The 21411-nt window shown below is 37.7% G+C and overlaps 1 protein-coding gene across 1 annotated transcript in view; it reads right to left on the bottom strand.

Annotated features, from left to right (window-relative positions):
- Positions 1 to 17053, bottom strand: part of prrc2a (proline-rich coiled-coil 2A) — a 37257-nt gene extending 20204 nt beyond the window's left edge. The window contains exons 1-2 of the mRNA XM_061882091.1: positions 16896 to 17053; positions 2648 to 2799 (exon numbers count right to left, since the gene is read on the bottom strand). Coding sequence (XP_061738075.1) covers positions 2648 to 2762 — 115 coding nt within the window. The 5' untranslated portion in view covers positions 2763 to 2799; positions 16896 to 17053. The remainder of the gene's footprint in view (positions 1 to 2647; positions 2800 to 16895) is intronic.
- Positions 17054 to 21411: the final 4358 nt, after the last annotated feature.

The raw sequence follows: 21411 nt of genomic DNA, 5'->3' as shown, positions 1-21411 counted from the left end.
ACCTGTGGGATGTTCCAAATAAGTGTTTGGTGAGCATTCCTCAACTTTATCAGTATTTATTGCCACCTTTCCCAACTTCTTTGTCACGTGTTGCTGGCATCAAATTCTAAAGTAATGATTTGCAAAAAAAAAAAAAAATGTTTATCAGTTTGAACATAAATATGTTGTCTTTGTAGCATATTCAACTGAATATGGGTTAAAAATGATTCGCGAACCATTGTATTCCGTTTATATTTACATCAAACCCAATTTCTCAACTCATATGGAAACGGAGTTTGTACAAAAACAGATACCAAATTCAAGTGCAGAACTCGTCTTCCTGAAACGGACAAAAAGGTGAGGCATTCGGCGTGGTAGCAGAGATCTAGTCGCACAGAAGAGCAATGCTGTTCTGCTGCGGACCGCATCGGTGGTGCGCAGAGGTAATTTCTAGACGTCCGCTGGCCACCTTGCCTACTACCCTTAATCCCTTGTGGTGCTGTGCACCTGTTTGTAAGTAATTAAAGTATGTATGAATTGTGCTGATAGATATCAGTATATGCTAATATTTAAGGCTGCTATATCAGTATCGAAAGTTGCATTGAGACACCCCTAGTTTTTAGTTTTCTTACTAAAGCAAAACACTACCATACACTGTCACCAACTTTTGTGGTCAAATCGTTTTTCGCCAACAAAAATGTTGCTATCTTTATTGTGAATTAGTTCATATTGAATTGTGAGCCTTACAGTGGGGCAAAAAAGTATTTAGTCAGCAATAGACTGCAAGTTCTCCCACTTAAAATGATGACAGAGGTCTGTAATTTTCATCATAGGTACACGTCAACTGTGAGAGACAGAATGTGAAAAAAAAATCCAGGAATTCACATTGTAGGAATTTTAAAGAATTAATTTGTAAATTATGGTGGAAAATAAGTATTTGGTCAATAACAATTGACTCAATTTTGTAATATAACCTTTGTTGGCAATAACAGAGGTCAAACGATTACTATAGGTCTTTACCAGGTTTGCACACACAGTAGCTGGTATTTTGGCCTATTCTTCTATGCAGATCTTATCGAGAGCAGTGATGTTTTGGGGCTGTCGCCGAGCAACACAGACTTTCAACTCCCTCCACAGATTTTCTATGGAGTTGAGGTCTGGAGACTGGGTAGGCGGTGTGTTTGGGATCATTGTCATGCTGGAAGACCCAGCCACGTTTCATCTTCAAAGCTCTCACTGATGGAGGGAAGTTTTGGCTCAAAATATCAGGATACATGGCCCCATTCATTCTTTCCTTAACACGGATCAGTCGTCCTATCCCCTTACCTGAAAAACAGCCCCAAAGCATGGTGTTTCCACCCTCATGCTTCACAGTAGGTGTGGTGTTCTTGGGATGCAACTCAGTATTCTTCTTCCTCCAAACACGACGAGTTGAGTTTATACCAAAAAGTTCTATTTTGGTTTCATCTGACCACATGACATGCACTGGCTTAAGCAGGGGGACACGTCTGGCACTGCAGGATTTGATTCCCTGTCGGCGTAGTGTGTTACTCATGGTAACCTTTGTTACTTTGGTCCCAACTCTCTGCAGGTCATTCACCAGGTCCCCCAGTGTGGTTCTGGGATTTTTGCTCACCGTTCTCATGATCATTTTGACCCCATGGGATGAGATCTTGCGTGGAACCTCAGATCGAGGGAGATTATCAGCGGTCTTGTATGTCTTCCATTTTCTGATAATTGCTCCCACAGTTGATTTTTTCACACCAAGTTGCTTGCTTATTGTGGATTCACTCTTCCCAGTCTGGTGCAGGTCTACAATTCTTTACCTGTTGTCCTTCGACAGCTCTTTGGTCTTGGCCATAGTGGAGTTTGGAGTCTGACTGTTTGAGGCTGTGGACAGGTGTCTTTTATACAGAAAACGAGTTCAAACAGGTTCCATTAAAACAGGTAACGAGTGGAGGACAGAAGAGCTTCTTAAAAAAGAAGTTACAGGTCGGTGAGAGCCAGAGATCTTCTTTGTTTGAAGTGACCAAATACTTATTTTCCACCATAATTTACAAATAAGTTCTTTAAAATTCCTACGATGTGAAGTCCTGGATTTTTTTTTTCAAATTCTGTCTCTCAAAGTTGAGGTGTACCTATGATGAAAATTACAGACCTCTGTCACAATTTTAAGTGGAAGAACTTGCACAATCAGTGGATGACTAAATACTTTTTGCCCCACTGTATATGTCTAATTGTACCATATGTTTTGTTACACACCTAAGGGTTAAAGTAAGAGAATCAGGAGCTTACTTTATCCTACATGCATGCTGTTAGCCTGCAGTAAATTTCCCCTAAGCTCACAGGGTGTCCCAATCATGTAGAACCTTTATACTGTTTCGAAGAAGAGCTTGTGTGTGCTATTTACACTAAATGTTCTGCAAACATTCCGCGGAGAAAAATTATTGAGCTTCAACACAAACCTGAAATGCCAGCATCGCTACGACTATGTTTTGGAAGCCTAAAAAGACAACTGCTGCTAAGAAAGTCTCAGGGCTTGTTGTGTTCGCCAGTGTTGAACAGTGTAAAACGTTTACCAAAGTGATAATACCCTGAAAATGAGACTTTATTGCTGGTTGTACGTATTTTTACACTTCAGATACTGGTTTCTTGTCAGAATACTCACCAACAGGCTTTTGTGCTTCAAGGCTCTTTCCTTTGTATGTATCAAACAGGTTGAGAGACGCATACTTGGTTTTGCCTTCCTTCCCCTTTGCAGTTTGCCCAGAGCGCTCTGACATTGCGCTGTCCGCTCATCGAGTATGGTGAACTCTGAGACTGCGGGAGGTAAAGAGATTGCAGTATGTTACCCACTTGAAAAAAAATGTGAGACGTACCAGTGATAAAGATGTCATATATGACTCAAATATCCATGCACTGCTTATGTTGTATGAAAAATACATGTCTACAATGACAGCAAAGATTTAGCGAAAATGCATAAATACTAGGCTAAAATTCATACAAACATTTGACTGATAACTTGTTTCAAAAAGAACATTGAAAACTAGTAATGTGTTTTGTCAAACCATAGATTTTGTTGTTCTTTGAACCTGTTCATTGCAATAATGACAATAAAACTCTATTCTATTCTATTCTAGATTTTAGTGTGCACATTTCTACTGGGATGGTTTTTATTAAATCATTTTCAGTTGTGTAACAATCGAAGAATTTTAGTCCCATTATTGACCCCTCGGGTACATGGCAAAGTGTTAAATGATTTTTCATGAATTTTGGAAAATTGTGAAATAATTGGTTTGTCTCCTGTCTCGTAAATCAGTACTACTCTGGCTATTTTTTTCTGTTTCTTTTGGAATGTACGTTTGAAATGATGATATAAGTTAGTGGTTGTGAAATATCAGTAATTTTTTTTTATTGTCCCACAATATTCAGTAAAAATCACTTGATATTTTCATGTTTGCATTCATTCATATTTTTATTTTTTTATTTTTTGGTCACACCAGTAAGGAATATCAAGGATTTCTATTTCAGAGTAGGTATTGAATTGTTCAACTTTGTTGATGTTGTCTTTTTTTGTTTTGTTTTACATTGTCATATAAACTATTGAGGACAATCTGCTTTTTAGAAACATTTCTGGTCATTCAGAATGCCCAATGTTGCTGTAATAGAGTTTTTTTGTTCTTGTCTAAAAATGTAATAAAAAAAGAGCACTTGGCATGGCAAAGTGGCTTGTTATTCTGCTTGGTCTTGTAATTTTAGAATTTTGACTTATGCTATAAATTGTGCAAATTGCATTTTCCCGTCAGGTTACAAAATACCAATAGTGAACTCTCCGAATATGAATTTGACCTTCAGTCTTATTTGAGTTCTGTATATACCCAACTCACAACACAATTTTTGCTGCTTCTTTTTTTTATATAACATATCTCAATCGTTAAACATTCTAAGTAAGATATTATCAATTTAAATGTCATGTTTTATTCCCACTGTTGACCTAAAAGGTTTATCATTTGATGCAAAGTATTGCAGCATTAAATTGTTTAACTTTATCCTAATTAATTTAATATCACTACATAGGTTGTCAGGTGTGAGAGGATCAATTTCAAAGCACACGATGTACAACGCAACACTTCACAATGTATTGCTGTAATGAAAAAGGGGGAAAGGAGAAACAGTTGCTATGACAACACTTTACAAATGTTTTTTTCCTCTGTATCTTGCCCTGATACATGGTTGACACCATAGCAACTGAGGGGCCTTTAACTCATTGTACTGCACATCAGCCCGAGTGTGAATTACTGTTAATTACAAATGATATATAAATGACAATAGAACCATTTTAGCATAGATTACAGGTTGCTCCTCGTTGCCTGCTGACATATGATGGTACAATATTTAGCGTTTTTGTACAATAATATCACTCTCAGCGGGATAAATAAGTCAGACCGGATGTTGCGCACAGCCCCTGGTATTTTGAATATGCCACCATGGAGGCAGGGATTGGTAATGTAAAAGCAGCTCCACACAGTGGATGGACAGACCTTTGCCGTACTTGCTAACTCGAGATGCTACACTGCATTGACAACTTGCTGGTTGCAGTTTGTTACAGCTTGACACTCTCAATTTTGCAAGACGTGGTTATAACTTGTCATCAGCATGCATAATCACGATAAGATGATACAGTTTAAATATACATTGTTTTTTTTTTGTTTCCATCGTACATTTATAAACTGTTTAGATCGCGCAACCCCACTGAGAAGTGTCGGAAAGCAAGATGTAACAACTACTAGACAACTCGATTATCATGTTAAAAAAAGATTAAAAGAATTGGTACCGTTGAGTACTGGTATCGATTTTGAGGTGTTTTGAGTTGACTCGATCAGTTCAAATGTGAAAGGCGAAATAACATATGCATTATTGTTTTATTTAGCCAAAGATATGTGTCCTACAAATACTGTGAGCAGTAGGGCTGTTTAAAATAATCGATTTGATCAATTATGGATTGATATCTTTTCATTTTAGCTATATCTTTTCACAGGGCATGAAATCAAATATTCCCCACTTTCACCATGGTCTTGTGCATGGATGGACTTACTGACATTGTATATCACCGGATTCCCAGCGCACTATGAAGATACATACAGCACTTTTTGGCAAAGACTTACGAGAAAGATTCATTCACTGTGCAGCTGTGCTACAAAACTATGTTAAGATCATGCAACGTAAACATCTGACTGAAACGGTTACTGATTGTACAGTATTTGTAACGGAGAGTCTTGTACAATCACAGCTAAAGAAAGGACGGCAGGTACTTTTGTTTAAATATTCATCTCCCAGATGAAGCAGTGTCATGTGCGCCCCAGACTTCCCGGCCTTAACCAATATTGCTGGACTAAAAAAAATAAGATTCCCAGAAAGATAACTTACATCAGTGGTTCTAAACTTTTTTCATCAAGTCCCACTTCAGAAAACACTTAGCTCTCTAAGTACCACCATAACGACAAACATTTCAATACAGTAGTGTAGTAGGCGGAAGTATTCATTAAAACAAGGCAGAAGTTTTATTTAACAAGTATATTTAATATTTTTAGCCACTGTAACGCAACACACAGTTTTAACAGTAACACAGTGTGCGAATATTTAGGTAATATTAGGCAAACGAATAGATGCAGCCCGTACCACAGTTTGAGAATTACTGCTTTAAATATTTTCAATTTTTTTGCATTTGAAGAAACCCACCTTGTGCTATTTGCAGTAATTAACTGTTGCAATACAATTACACTTTTAGTCGCAAAGTTTTATATGATGAAGAAGTACAAAATGTATGTACAAAAAAAACAAAGTACATTTATATTTTGGAACAGATCTGAGACATGTTTGGATCGAATGGTGACTAATCAATTTAGAGGCTAATGAACTTAAATCAAAACTCAGCAATGGCATATTAATGATTTGTTTTGTGTTTCAAGTTAAATTTCAAAATTAAAGCTTAATTCATATATGTTTAAAATAGAGAGACATGTTTCACATAACTTAAGGAATAATCGAATATGAATATGTATTTTTTAATAACTGTGATATATTCATATTATAATCCTGAAATATGAAGTCTATGAGTATTGAAATGTTTTTGTGCTAGCTAAAACGAACGGTCTATCTGAGACCAGTGTTATGAAAGTCCACGAAAATTGTGTACATTTTATGTTCGGATAGTATCATTCTTATGCACAATTGTTCGATCCAAATGGCGTTTAATTTTGTTATAATCATTTGCAATACAGCGACCGCCTCTGTTAGCTACCTCTTTGTTTATAATGTACAGTGAAGAAAACAAGTATTTCAACACTCTGCTATTTTGCAAGTTCTCCCACTTAGAAATCATGGAGGGGTCTGAAATTTTCACGGTAGGTGCATGTCCACTAAATGAGACGTAACCTAAAAAGAAAAATCTAGAAATCACAATCTATGATTTTTTAACAATTTATTTGTGTGATACAGCTAAAAAATAAGTATTTAAACACCAACATTAATATTTGGTAGAGTAGCCTTTGTTTGCAATCACAGAGGTCAAACGTTTCATGTAGTTCTTCATCAAGTTTGCACAGACTGCAGGAGGGATTTTGGCCCACTCCTCCACACAGATCTTCTCTAGATCAGTCAGGTTTCTGGGCTGTCACTGAGTAACACAGACTTTCAGCTCCATCCAAAGATTTTCCAATTGGATTTAGGTCTGGAGACTGGCTAGGCCACTCCAGACCCTTGATATGATTCTTACGAAGCCACTTCTTGGTTTTCTTGACTGTGTGCTTTGGGTCATTGTCATGTTGGAAGATCCAGCCACGACTCATCTTCAATGATCTGACTGAGGGAAGGAGGTTTTTGGCCAAAATCTCACAATACATGGCTGCAGTCATCCTCTCCTTAATACAGTAGTCGTCCTGTCCCATGAGCAGAAAAACACCCACAAAGCATGATGCTACCACCCCCACGCTTCACAGTAGGGATGGTGTTCTTAGGATGGTACGCATCATTCTTATTCCTCTAAACACGCAAAGTGGAATTATGACCAAAAAAGTCAATTTTGGTCTTATCTGTCCACAAAACTTTCTCCCGAAACTCCTCTGGATCATCCAAATGGTCATTGGCAAACTTAACACAGGCCTTAACATGTGCTGGTTTAAGCTGGGGAACCTTTCGTGCCATGCATGATTTCAAACCATGACGTCTTAGTGTATTACCAAGAGTGACCATGGAAACAGTGGTCCCAGCTCTTTTCAGGTCATTGACCAAGTCCTGCCGTGTAGTCCTGGGCTGATTCATCACTTTTCGTAGCATCATTAAGACCCCACGGTGTGATATCTTGCATGGGGCTCCATTCCGATTGAGATTGAACGTCATGTTTAGCTTCTTCCATTTTCTAATGATTGCTCAAACATTGACCCTTTTTTCACCAACTTGCTTGGAAATTTCTCCATAGCCCTTTCCATCCTTCTGGAGTTGTACAACTTTGTCTCTGGTGTCTTTGGACAGCTCTTTGCTCTTAGTCATGCTGAATGTTTGGGTCTTACTGATTGTATGGGGTGGACAGGTGTCTTAATGCAGCTAACGACCCCACACAGGTGCATCTGATTCAGGATAATAAAGTGGAGTGGTGGAGGACTTTTAAAGGTCGATTAACAGGTCTTTAAGGGTCAGAATTGTAGCTGATAGACAGGTGTTCAAATACTTATTTTCAGCTGTAACACACAAATAAATTGTTAAAAAAAATCATTGATCGTGATTTCTGGATTTTTCTTTTTAGATTATCTCTCATACACTGGAAATGCACCAACCGTGAAAATTTCAGATCCCTCCATGATTTCTAAGTGGCAGAACTTGCAAAATAGCAGGGTGTTCAAATACTTATTTTCTTGACTGTATATTTTCTGCTGGATCTACTCTCTATTCTATGTTGCCCTTATTTTTTGCTGCAGCTGTTACATATACTGTAATATTGAACATGATAATTGGGATTTGTTATATATTGTATATAATATATAAAAAGATAATATATCATATATATATATATATATTAGGGCTGGGCAACGATTAAAATTTTAATCAAAGTTCATCGTACAATTTGTCCGATTAATCGCGATTAACTGCATTGTATACGCAAAGCCCAATAATGAATTCAAAAGTAGTGTGTAGTGCACCTTTATTGGAATATTCTCCGACATGAACAAAAGCGTCAAAACATTTGTTGTGCAAACACAATTTAAATCAGTCCTTGTTAAACAGTAGCAGTTAAATAGCAAATGTTATGGAAATCAACTCAAAAAATGGAAATACAAACATTTAAGATTATTGCCACTGCCAGGGTATTTAAGTTATCCTGTTTGTTATGGAAAATAAATATAATCTACATACAAATCTCTGAGCCACAATCATAACATCTGAACAGGCAATTTCTGAGGTAACAGCAGAATTTTTTTTTTATCAGGGATCTTATGTTTAAAAAAACCTATATTATAGGTAGTGGGCTGTTTTAGGGAATTTTTGATCAAATTATCCGTAGTAGCAATATTAATAATGTTGTGTTTATTCTGCGTAGTGCACTTAGAATAATTATGACCATATCTAGGAATTGATATGATGGGAATTTTCCGATTGTTTGCTTGGTGCTTTGATAAACTGAACGCATCATATACATGGTACAATATTGTGATGTTATGAGCCAGGGGGAAAAAGAACTACCCTACCCAGCATGCAACAGGAGTGACGAGCATGCGCGGTAGCCCGGTATAGGTTTTGTCGCCATGACGGCATCTTGTATGTTGTGATATGCACGCTCTGAAAGTAAACGTTAAGAACTCAGCCATCACTCCTCGTCTGCATTATTGATAAATAGACAGACAACACATATACTCCGCTGCTTCACAGGCCGCTGGATGTAGCCGGCAAAGTATTCCCATGCTAACAAGCAGGTCTAGCAAGCACGCGTCATTCAGTCCAACACGGCCCGATCTATCCACATTCAGAATTGTCTGGAGGTCGTAAGTGATCCCGGAGTGACCACGCTGTAAGCCAGCCATGAAATTTGCAGAATTGTCCGGTATTTTTGCCAAATGTTCCATCTTTACCATCTTTACCTCGAAGCCGAAGCTTATCCGGGCGACGCCATCTTGTTAAGAAAAGGCGTTAACAAAATAAAAGCAGGTAAATAACATACGCAAATGTGCGATAAAATAATTGTCGGCGTTAATAAGATTGATGAGTTAACTCGTAATTAAATGTTCCATCTTTACCATCCTTACCTCGAAGCCGAAGCTTATCCGGGCGACGCCATCTTGTTAAGAAAAGGCGTTAACAAAATAAAAGCAGGTAAATAACATACGCAAATGTGCGATAAAATAATTGTCGGCGTTAATAAGATTGATGAGTTAACTCGTAATTAACGCATTAATTTGCCCACCCCTAATATATATTTTTACACACATGTATACATATATAAAATATGTAAATATTACACGTTATATTTTATATTGCTACAATGATACATTTTTTGTCTAATTTATACCTGCATTATCCTTTCCATCCTTTTAGCTAAGCTACTGTGTGGAAACATTTCCCTTGTAGATCAATAAAGTTTATCGAAGTCTAAGTTTTTAAACCATTCAGCTTGTATTCAAAACGGTATGCCTATTCTGTAAGTATACTCTTGCCGCTAATTAACTAAATGAAATAAATTAATCAAGTTGTAATTTTTTTCATTAAATTATTTTCTTTGCTGAACTAATACATTTGCTTTTTATTTAATCAATTTATGACAAATGAGGGAACTTGTTCATTTTCCAAAATATTGGTCACTCTTTTCCCTACTGCCTTCAAGGACAGCTCAAGACAGAAAAACCACAGATTCTTAGCCTTGAAAAATGTGTAGCTCCAAAAATATTTCACCTATCAAAAAGTTCCAGTACCATTGTAAGGTTTATTTCCAAGGTCTTTAAAAATGGTATCAATTGCTTTGAGATGTTTTGTATTTGAAATGTTATGTCACAAACCAAATTAAATCAACTCTTGAATTGTTATTCTCATTAGACTAGGGTTGTACGGTATACCGCAATACTAGTATAGTACCACGATACTAATGAATCATTTCCGGTAATACACCGCCTCTAAAAAGTACCGGTCCCCCCTCTCTTTTTTTAAAACAGACATGACGGCACGTCGTCACGTTGTGACATTGCTGGTTTTAGGAGCAAAGAAACATGTTTGGAAGCGCACAAGCATGGAGTACTTACAAGTAGACAATGTGTGTAGACAGAAAAGCGAGAATGGACGCAAACTAACGATAAAGGTGAAGATATAACACTAAAACGCCAACAGGCAGAGGTGCTTTAAGACATGGCTAACTAGCCAGGCGCTAGCATCCAGCCGCAGTCGGCAGTGTTTTAGCTACTTCTAAATCACTAATCCTTGCCTCCATGGCCACAAAGTAAGTTTATTACAAGTATCATCCCTGCAGGACGAGGAATAGCTAAACATGCTTCACTACACACCGTAGGAGGATACAATAGCTTACCGGCATCCCAATGTAAACAAACACCATGGGTGGATCTACACCTGACATCCGCTGTATTGATATGAAGTACAGGAGCGTATCTTATCGCTATTACTATGATTACATCAATATTTCTTTATCATCATAAAATCTTTTTTCCTTTAAAAAAAAAAAAATCCTATTACGTTTATAAACTCAGGAAATACGTCCCTGGACACATGAGGACTTTGAATAGGACCATTGTATGATCCTGTAACTACTTGGTATCGGACTGATACCTAAATTTGTGGTATCCTTCAAAACGAATGTAAAGCATCCAAGCAAGAGAAGAATACGGTAAGTGATTATTACATTTTAACACAAGTGAAGATAGAATATGTTACATGTAGATTAATAATCATTTTTCACAGTTGCCCCTTATAATTTTGACAAAATAATACAATAACAAATGACAAAATATGTTACTGCATACATCAGCAGCTAAATGAGGAGCCTTTGTTTGTTTACTAACTACTGAAAGAAAAGTTGTCTCGTATGTTCACTATTTTATTTGAGGAAAAAATTGCAATAAGAAACATGTTTATTAACGTACCGTAAAATTTGTTGTAAAATAAAGCCAATAATGACATTTTTCGTATATGGATCCCTAGTGTGTGAATGTGAGTGTGAAGGTTGTCTGTCTATCTGTGTTGGCCCTGTGATGAAGTGGGGACTTGTCCAGGGTGTACCCCGCCTTTTGCCCGATTGTAGCTGAGATAAACGCCAGCGCCCCCCGCGACCCCAAAAGGGAATATGCGATAGGAAATGGATGGATGGATGGATTCAATTCTAGACTCTGCCAGCTCATTCCAGTGACCACTACCTTTCATAGCCATAACAATAGAAGTAAACCTTTAAGATTTAGTATGGCCTGTAGAGAGAGGCTCAATAACCTGAAATAAGATTGATAGCTCTATAAAACAATCAAATTCTCTAAACATTTTAAAAAAGCGTTTTAAGCTAAATGTATTGCGACATTATGCTTAGTACTTTTAACACACCCTTTATGGTTGAGGAATTCACACTAGTCTCATAATTTTGGTCTTCACCTCTGTATGTATGATGAGATTATCACAGATCTTCAAGATGGAACTTTTAATCAAATTTGAAGAATAGGATATTGAAACTGATTTGGTGGATTTAAAGTAAGGCTGGGCGATTAATCGATATACTCTATATATTGCGGGTTTGTCTCTGTGCAATATAGAAAATGACTATAGTGATATTCGAGTATACATTCTCACGTAGTTGCCTTTAGCTGCGGGCATTACACTGCATGCGTTTCCCACTCTTTGTTGTCTCTCATTCTCATAGAGACTTAAAATTAGTGCACCTGCTTACATACGTCACACACTCCCGTGGAGCAGACAGGTAGCGACATGGTTAGTTGTGATGCTAACGGTGTGGTGGGAGTGGTAAAACAAGAGAGAAAAGGTGCGAATCTTGTAACAAATAGAGGAAGAATTAATTACCAAGAAAAACAGCAGGTGAACCATCGTCTGGCGGTGGTTTGGCTTCAAACAGGAATATGTTGAACATGTATGCGGCAAAAGCGCTACTACAAAAAGTAACAGCACTTCTAATGTAGTATCATTTGAAAAGTACCCCGCTAGAGAATGAAGAGTGCTTGAAACTCCGCATTTCAACATCTCCGTTTGGTGCCACACCAACAAAATGCCGAAGCAACAGTTTCCAGATCAACACCGTATGAAAAAAAAAATCAACAGAAGGAGATAACGTCCGCAGGAACCTACCACATAGCGAAGGACATACACTGTTTGATATGCAGCTCATTTTTATGTGACATTTATTGAAATATCTTGTGTGACAGCATGCACAAAAGTGCACTTTATTTGTTTTTAACTATTGTTGTGGCATTCTGTACAAAAAGTACACTTTAATTTAGTGTTGTTTTGATGTCATCTTGGTGACATCATGCACAAAAGTGCACTAATAGCTTGTTTTAAAACGTCTCTGTCAATGCACTAATAGCTTGTTTTAAAATGTCTCTAACAATCTTGCACGTTCTGTTTTGGAAATGACATGAATGTTTGTTCCACTGTTTAATAACTGTTTAATAAATACAGTTTTGCAAAATTGACTTGTGATTTCCATCTCTGCATGAAAGTTTAAAATGAGCATATATTAATGCAGTATGAACAAGAATGTTTTAATGCAGGCACATAGAATCATCATACTGCTGTGATTATATGCATCAACTGTTAGTTCAAGGCTAAGGCAATATATCGAGATATATATTGTATATAGTGACATGGCCTAAAAATATTGAGATATTAATAAAAGGCGATATCGCCCAGCCCTAATTTAAAAACTCCTTTTTTATTTATAAATGAAATTATGAATGGGTATTTGGTGGGTAAATTTTGAAATGTATTGTATTGTATAATATCAGTGGTTCTCAAACTTTTTTCAGTGATGTACCCCGAGTGAACATATTTTTTAATTCAAGTATCCCCTAATCAGAGCAAAGCATTTTTGGTTGAAAAAAAAGGATAAAGAAGTAAAATACAGCACTATGTCATCAGTTTCTGATTCATTAAATTGCATAACAGAGCAAAATATTGCTCATTTGTAGTGGTCTTTCTTGAACTATTTGGAAAAAAGGATAAAAATAACTAAAAACTTGTTGAAAAATAAACAAGTGATTCAATTATAAATAAAGATTTCTACACATAGAAGTAATCATCAACTTAAAGTGCCCTCTTTGGGGATTGTAATAGAGATCCATCTGGATTCATGAACTTAATTCTAAACATTTCTTTACAAAAAAAGAAATCTTTAACATCAATATTTATGGAGCATGTCCACAAAAAAATCTAGCTGTCAACACTGAATATTGCATTGTTGTATTTTTTTCCCCACAGTTTATGAACTTACATTCATATTTTGTTGAAGTATTATTCAATAAATATATTTATAAAGGATTTTTAAATTGTTGCTATTTTTAGAATATTTGAAAAAAAAATCTCACGTACCCATTGGCGTACTTTCAAGTACCCAACACGGGTACGTGTACCCCCATTTGAGAACCACTGTGTTATATAATGATGTATATTTTAACTGTGGGTCTCTGTCCATAAACTGTGTGCTTCTAGGGATGACCTTTTTGCAGAACGGACTCTGATATTAACAAAAGAAACAATAATGAAATACAAAACTAAGTTTGTCTGTAAATAAATAAATAAATATTTCAGTCAAAAATAAATATTTCTGTTGTGGTTTCCTTTATTTAGAAAATTGCCGAAATACATTTTGGTTTTGGTACAGGGGCAACCTTACATGAAACTAATGGTTCTTAACCTGCGTTCGATCTAACCCTAGGGGTTCGGCGGAGCCTCTGCTCCGGAGGTCAAGACACACCCGACTCATCATGCAAATAAAAACTTCTCCCTATCGGCGTACTATGGATACGCAAACAGCAGAAGTCACACTGATTTGCAGGTGTGTCATTTGGTGGGAGTTCACGCACTGTGTTCATGCACAGTTAATTTTGTGCACCAGTAAAAAAAACACAACTTTGTCTTGAATTAAAAAAAATAAAAAAAAACATTTTATTTTTCACTAAAAAAGGGTTTGAATGCGCATAGGAAACCGGTGGGGTTTGGTACCTCCAACAAGGTTAAGAACCACTGCATTAGACCAAATGCATGTACAGGACTGTCTCAGAAAATTAGAATATTGTGATAAAGTCCTTTATTTTCTGTAATGCAACTAAAGACATGAAAATGTCATACATTCTGGATTCATTACACATCAACTGAAATATTGCAAGCCTTTTATTATTTTAATATTGCTGATTATGGCATACAGCTTTTTTACTTGATCTGAGGAAATATTCAAATTTTTTGAGATAGGATTTTTGAGTTTTCCTAAGCTGTATGCCATAATCAGCAATATTAAACTAACAAAAGGCTTGCAATATTTCATTTCATGTATAATGAATCCAGAGTGTATGACATTTTCATGTTTAGAAAATAAAGGACTTTATCACAATAGTCTAATTTTCTGAGACAGTCCTGTATATCGAAATTGAAACTAACCATGGCCTTCGCACTACCGTCAACAGTCCCTTGCCAGTTTACAATAACAGTGTACTTGCATTACATGCGGTAGGCCAGGGGTCACCAACCTTTTTGAAACCAAGAGCTACTTCTTGGTTATTGATTAATGCGAAGGGCTACTAGTTTGATACACACTTAAATAAATTGCCAGAAATAGCCAATTTGCTTAATTTACCTTTAATAAATAAATCTATATATATTTAAAAAAGGGTATTTCTCTCTGTCATTCCGTCGTACATTTTTTTTCCTTTTACGGAACGTTTTTTGTAGAAAATAAATGTTGAAAAAAAACACTTAATTGAAAGGTTAAAAAGAGGAGAAAACACGAAAAAAAATGAAAATTAAATTTTGAAACATAGTTTATCTTCAATTTCGACTTTTTAAAATTCAAAATTCAACCCAAAAAAATGAAGGGAAAAACTAGCTAATTGGAAACTTTTTGAAAAAATTAAAAAAAGAATTTACGAAACATCATTAGTAATTTTTCCTGATTAAGATTAATTCTATAAATTTGATGACATTTTTTAAATAGGTTAAAATCCACTTTGAAATAAGATTTAAATTTGATTCTACAGATTTTCTAGATTTGGCAGAATAAATGTTTTGAATTTTAATAATACGTTTTGAAGAAATATTTCCCAAATATTCTTCGTCGAAAAAACAGAAGCTAAAATGAAGAATTAAATTAAAATGTATTTATTATTCTTTACAATAAAAAAAAAATATGTGAACATTGATTTAAATTGTCAGGAAAGAAGAGGAAGGAATTTAAAAGGTAAAAAGGTATATGTGTTAAAAATCCTATAATATTTTTTAAGGTTGTATTTTTTCTCTAAAATTGTCTTTCTGAAAGTTATAAGAAGCAAAGTAAAAAAAAATAAATGCATTTATTTAAACCAGTGAGGACCAAGTCTTTAAAATATTTTCTTGGATTTTGAAATTCTATTTGAGTTTTGTCTCTCTTAGAATTAAAAATGTCTAGACCAGCTTGCTAGTAAATAAATAACATTTGAAAAATAGAGGCAGCTCACTGGTAAGTGCTACTATTTGAGCTATTTTTGGAACAGGCCAGCGGGCTACTCATCTGGTCCTTACGGGCTACCTGGTGCCCGCGGGCACCACGTTGGTGACCCCTGCGGTAGGCTAACTGGACGTATGCCTTACATCACTGTTAAATAAAGCAATTTTAAGATTGACAGTCAACATTCGTGCACGTATGCAGTATTGCCAAAAAATACCATGGGGACGTTCGCTTCTGGCCACAACACAAAACGGTGACAAAACCACCCATTTTACAGTACATGCATAATGTTTAAACGGACAGAAGAGATTAGAAAATTAGGCCGTGGGTTGCTGGCCAACTGTAAGGGATTAGAAGGGGTGCCAGCAGCTCCGCTACAAAGCCATCGCGGCCTTACCTAACAATAAAGTTCTCACCTGCCATTGCCACGCCAACACAGTTGCATAAACGCAAGGATTTGTACAAACACAATCGTTTAACCAACAACGATATTTATATTGCGTGTAGCATCGATGCTAACAGAAGCTAGTTGGCAGGCCCCTGTTTGTTCGCGTTGGGAGGGGGACTGCGTTGGTGTTTCATAATACACAACAACTTGCGGGTAACCACTTGCAAATTCACAATCAATCCCCTGGCTTTGCGCGACATCACACGTTGAAAGCAGCCAGCGGGAAACGCTCCTTGTCAACATGTTTGGCCACACATAATCGCTTGTAAATACGACAGGACTCGTAGAGAAGGGAACAAAATGGCGCTGGTGAAAAGGCCGGGTATTTTTTTTTTTTGGGGTTACCGTTAACATTCAGCTATGCCGGTTTGGACAAATATAAGCACAAACCAACAATAACATGACTTTAAAGCATTATTTATGTTGGTTTATCGGAATTTATACACGGAATTGGCGAACACTGGTGGGACACCAAGCGAGCTGCTGTAATGTTCAGCAACATCATGTTTATTAATACACCAACACTGACAAATAACGCCATTATCGCTATAATTGTTGATAATTGTGTTGAATTAATTCACAATATTGTTTGGGGATTTCCACGACGCTTGACGAGAATCAGCATGCTAAGCTAAAGCGGTGGGCTAGAAACAACAACTGTGTAGAATCCAAATACAGGCTCCTATTCAACACCATCTTTGTGTATACTTTCAACGCAACGCGACGAATACGTGCCGAATTTTTTGTTGTTGTAAAATCCCGACTACTTTCCCGGCCACTGACCTGGTCTTATCCCGACTTGTCTCGACGTTGAATCGCAGAATGAGGGTTACGGTTAGCTTCGCTAGCACGTAGCTGCCTAGCAAGTGACCTAGCTGGCGGAGCAACGTTGTCCCCCCCTGCTCACTACAGGCACACACATAGCAGCAGCAGCGTCGTCATAGATGTGAGCGGAGGAACACAAAGACAGTTATGTTGCTTATTTGCACTCCCCTTCTTTTAGTCCCCCACTAAACAAATGTAAAGAGGCAGAAATAAACGGTAAAAAAAAAATAAAAAATAAAGTGTACTCGAACTGTCACCTTAAAAAAAAAAAAAGCCTTCCAGGGCTACTGGGTAAGTTTCAGAGATGGGAGCCGTTAGGACCCGAAGAGTAAAACAAATAAAAATATTATGACTCTGACCTATATTGTCAAAATGGAAAAACTATTTTAACAATGGGATTTTCTAATTGGCATACATATGAATGTGTTTGTCTCAATACTAAATAATATTATGGCGTGCACAATGAGGGTGTTCAAGTCCATCCATCCATCCATTTCCTACCGCTTGTCCCTTTTGGGGTCGCGGGGGGTGCTGGTGCCTATCGCAGCTACAATCGGGCGGAAGGCGGCGTACACCCTGGACAAGTCGCCACCTCATCACAGGGCCAACACACTGCAAAAAGTCAGTGTTCAAAAACCTCCATTCATCCATTTTCTACCGCTTGTCCCTTTTTGGGGTTTGCGGAGGGTGCTGGGGTCTATGTCAGCTGCATTCGGGCGGAAGGCGGCGTACACTCTGGACAAGTCGCCTTCTCATCACGGGGCCAACACACTGTAAAAAGTCGTGTTAAAAAAAATCCATCCATTTTCTACTGCTTGTCCCTTTTTGGGGTAGCGGGGGGTGCTGGGGATATCTCAGCTGCATTTGGGCGGAAGGTGGGGTACACCCTGGACAAGTCGCCACCTCCTCACAGGGTTAACACACTGCAAAAAGTCAGTGTTCAAAAACATCCATCCGTCCATCCATTCATTTTCTCCCGCTTGTCCCTTTTTGGGGTCGCGGGGGACACTGGGGCCTATCCCAGCTGCATTCAGGCGGAAGGCAGAGTACACCCTCGACAAGTCGCCACCTCCTCACAGGGCCAACACACTGCAAAAAGTCAGTGTTCAAAAACATCCATCCATTTTCTACTGCTTGTCCCTTTTGGGGGTCGCGGGGGGTGCTGGGGCCTATCGCAGCTACAATCGGGCGGAAGGCGGAGTACACCTTTGACAAGTTGCCACCTCCTCACAGGGCCAACACACTGCAAAAAGTCAGTGCTCAAAAACAAGAAAAACAATTTACAAAAATTAGCGGTATTTATTTGAACTAAGCAAAATTATCTGCCAATAGAACAAGAATATTCGGCTTGTCAAGAAAATTCGGCTTGTCAAGACTTTCCAAAACGAGTAAAATGAGTTAACCTCAATGAACCCAAAATTTTTTTAAATAAGAATATTATCACAAAAATATTCTAGGTCTGTTTTTTGTTCTTGGTCGAACAAAAAAGTGACCTTTTTGCTCGATATGTTGAAAAATATTCCTAAATTAAGTAAATGCTAGTGCCATTAACTTGACAAAATGATATGCACTCGATATTACATTTTTTGAAACCAGCAAACTTATACTAAAAACTAACTTATTGTTCTTAATGGAAAGGCAACTACTTGTTACTCTCGGGGTCTACCAGCCGCTCAGGCAAATCATATCCATCGACAACATGACATCAACGCGCCAAGTGTGTGCTCTTTCAGTCAATTAGTGTGCAGCTTGGCCACAGGCCAAATTTTTTTTCCTTGTAATTTTGAGGAATTTATCTGAATGTGCATGAACTATTTCTGTTCAAAATGGTTTGAAATGTCGGATGTTAAATGTTTGAATATTAACTGTTAATTTAATGTACTGTGCTAACTGTATTTCTATATGAGTACCTATGTTCTATTGTTTAATTGAAAATAAAACAGCAAAGTCCATTTGGCTGTCACCTGTTTTAATTATGAGACACAATTGTGTTAAAATCATGATCTTTTTTTCATGCTTGAAATAAGAAATTATTTCTTTTAAAAAGCAATTTTATACTTGTGTTGATGACACAGCTTTGCAACAGTTGATATTCTAGTTTCAAGCATTTTTTTACTCAATATAGGTCATCATACCTCAGCAACAAGCTGTAATATCTTACTGAGATCATTTAGGACCAACACCCTTAAAACAAGTAAAACACTCTAACATAATATATGCTTAATGAGAAGAATTATCTTATTAGACAGAAAATAAGCAAATATCACCCTTATTTGAGATATTTAATCTTAGTTAGATTTCAGTTTTTGCAGTGCACAGATAGATAACATTCACACTCACATTCACACACTAGGGCCAATTTAGTGTTGCCAATCAACCTATCCCCAGGTGCATGTCTTTGGAGGTGAGAGGAAGCCGAAGTACCCGGAGGGAACCCACGCAGTCACAGGGAGAACATGCAAACTCCACACAGAAAGATCCCGAGCCCGGGATTGAACTCAGGACCTTCGTATTGTGAGGCACTAGCCCCTGTTCCACCGTGCCGCCCTTTGTTTTGGACGTATATGGTTTAAATATATTCAAATACATTTCAATATACTTTCAGTTCAGTTTCAGTTCATTTCAAACATGCGTACGATACAATGTAATGCATCACATTTTTCCAGTTGTTTCATTACAGCATGTCCGAAAAGGAGTAGGAAGAAGCTGACCCTTTTTTAAATTTTTTTTATTAAATCAACATGGGGATAGATTAATTGATTGAGAAGTGTATTGACATCTTAAAGAATTGAATCCATGTAATGCTTTAAAAAGGCAAATGGATAGCACAAAAAGCCAAAAGGCTTGTTTCCATTGTGGTCCATTAAATATTCATCACATTTGATACATTCAATATCCATCCATATTCCTCTGCTTATCCGAGGTCGGGTTGCGGGGGCAGCAGCCTAAGCAGGGAAGCCCAGACTTTCCTCTCCCCAGCCACTTCGTCCAGCTCCTCCCGGGGGATCCCGAGGCGTTCCCAGGCCAGCGGGGAGACATAGTCTTCCGAACGTGTCCTGGGTCTTCCGAGACGTGCCCAAAACACCTCCTTATGGAGGCGTTCGGGTGGTATCCTGATCAGATGCCTGAACCACTTCATCTGGCTCCTCTCGATGTGGAGGAGCAGCGTCTTTACTTTGAGTCCCTCCCGGATGGCAGAGCTTCTCACCCTATCTCTAAGGGAAAGCCCCACCACCCGGCAGAGGAAACTCCTTTCGGACGCTTGTACCCTTTCAGTCATGACCCAAAGCTCATGACCACAGGTGAGGATGGGAACGTAGATCGACCGGTAAATTGAGAGCTTTGTCTTTCGGCTCAGCTCCTTCTTCACCACAACGGATCGATACAGCGTCCACAATCTTTAAGACGCAGCACCGATCCGCCTGTCGATCTTACGATCCACTCTTCCCTCACTCGTGAACTAGACTCCGAGGTACTTGAACTCCTCCACTTGGGGCAGGGTCTCCTCCACAACCCAGAGATGGCACTCCACCCTTTTCCGGGCATTCAATAATAAAATATATATAACCTGTAACATGTATATAAAAATCATGTATGTACATATACACAGTATACATATCAGGTGATTTGAAAAACAATACATACAAAAAATGGGGGTGGGGGGGATTACACTATGTACAGTGGGGCAAAAAAGTATTTAGTCAGCCACTGATTGTGCAAGTTCTCCCACTTAAAATGATGACAGAGGTCTGTAATTTTCATCATAGGTACACTTCAACTGTGAGAGACAGAATGTGGGAAAAAAAATCCAGGAATTCATATTGTAGGAATTTTAAAGAATTTATTCGTAATTTATGGTGGAAAATAAGTATTTGGTCAACCATTGAAAGCTCTCACTGATGGAAGGAGGTTTTGGCTCAAAATCTCACAATACATGGCCCCATTCATTCTTTCCTTAACACGGATCAATCGTCCTGTCCCCTTAGCAGAAAAACAGCCCCAAAGCATGATGTTTCCACCCCCATGCTTCACAGTAGGTATATGGTGTTCTTGGGATGCAACTCAGTATTCTTCTTCCTCCAAACACGACAAGTTGAGTTTATACCAAAAAGTTCTATTTTGGTTTCATGACATTCTCCCAATCCTCTGCTGTATCATCCATGTATCCAGTTTGGTATAAACTCAACTCGCCGTGTTTGGAGGAAGAAGAATACTGAGTTGCATCCCAAGAACACCATAACTACTGTGAAGCATGGGGGTGGAAACTTAATGCTTTAGGACTGTTTTTCTGCTAAGGGGACAGGACGATTGATCCGTGTTAAGGAAAGAGTGAATGGGGCCATATAGCGTGAGATTTTGAGCCCAAACATCCTTCCATCAGTGAGAGCTTTGAATGGTTGACCAAATACTTATTTTCCACCATAATTTACAAATACATTCTTTAAAATTCCTACAATGTGAATTCCTTGATTTT

Source organism: Nerophis ophidion, linkage group LG21, assembly GCF_033978795.1.
Source record: "Nerophis ophidion isolate RoL-2023_Sa linkage group LG21, RoL_Noph_v1.0, whole genome shotgun sequence".
NCBI lineage: Eukaryota > Metazoa > Chordata > Actinopteri > Syngnathiformes > Syngnathidae > Nerophis > Nerophis ophidion.
Note: the sequence above shows the minus strand (reverse complement) of the source record. Positions and strands in the feature narration are given on the sequence as shown.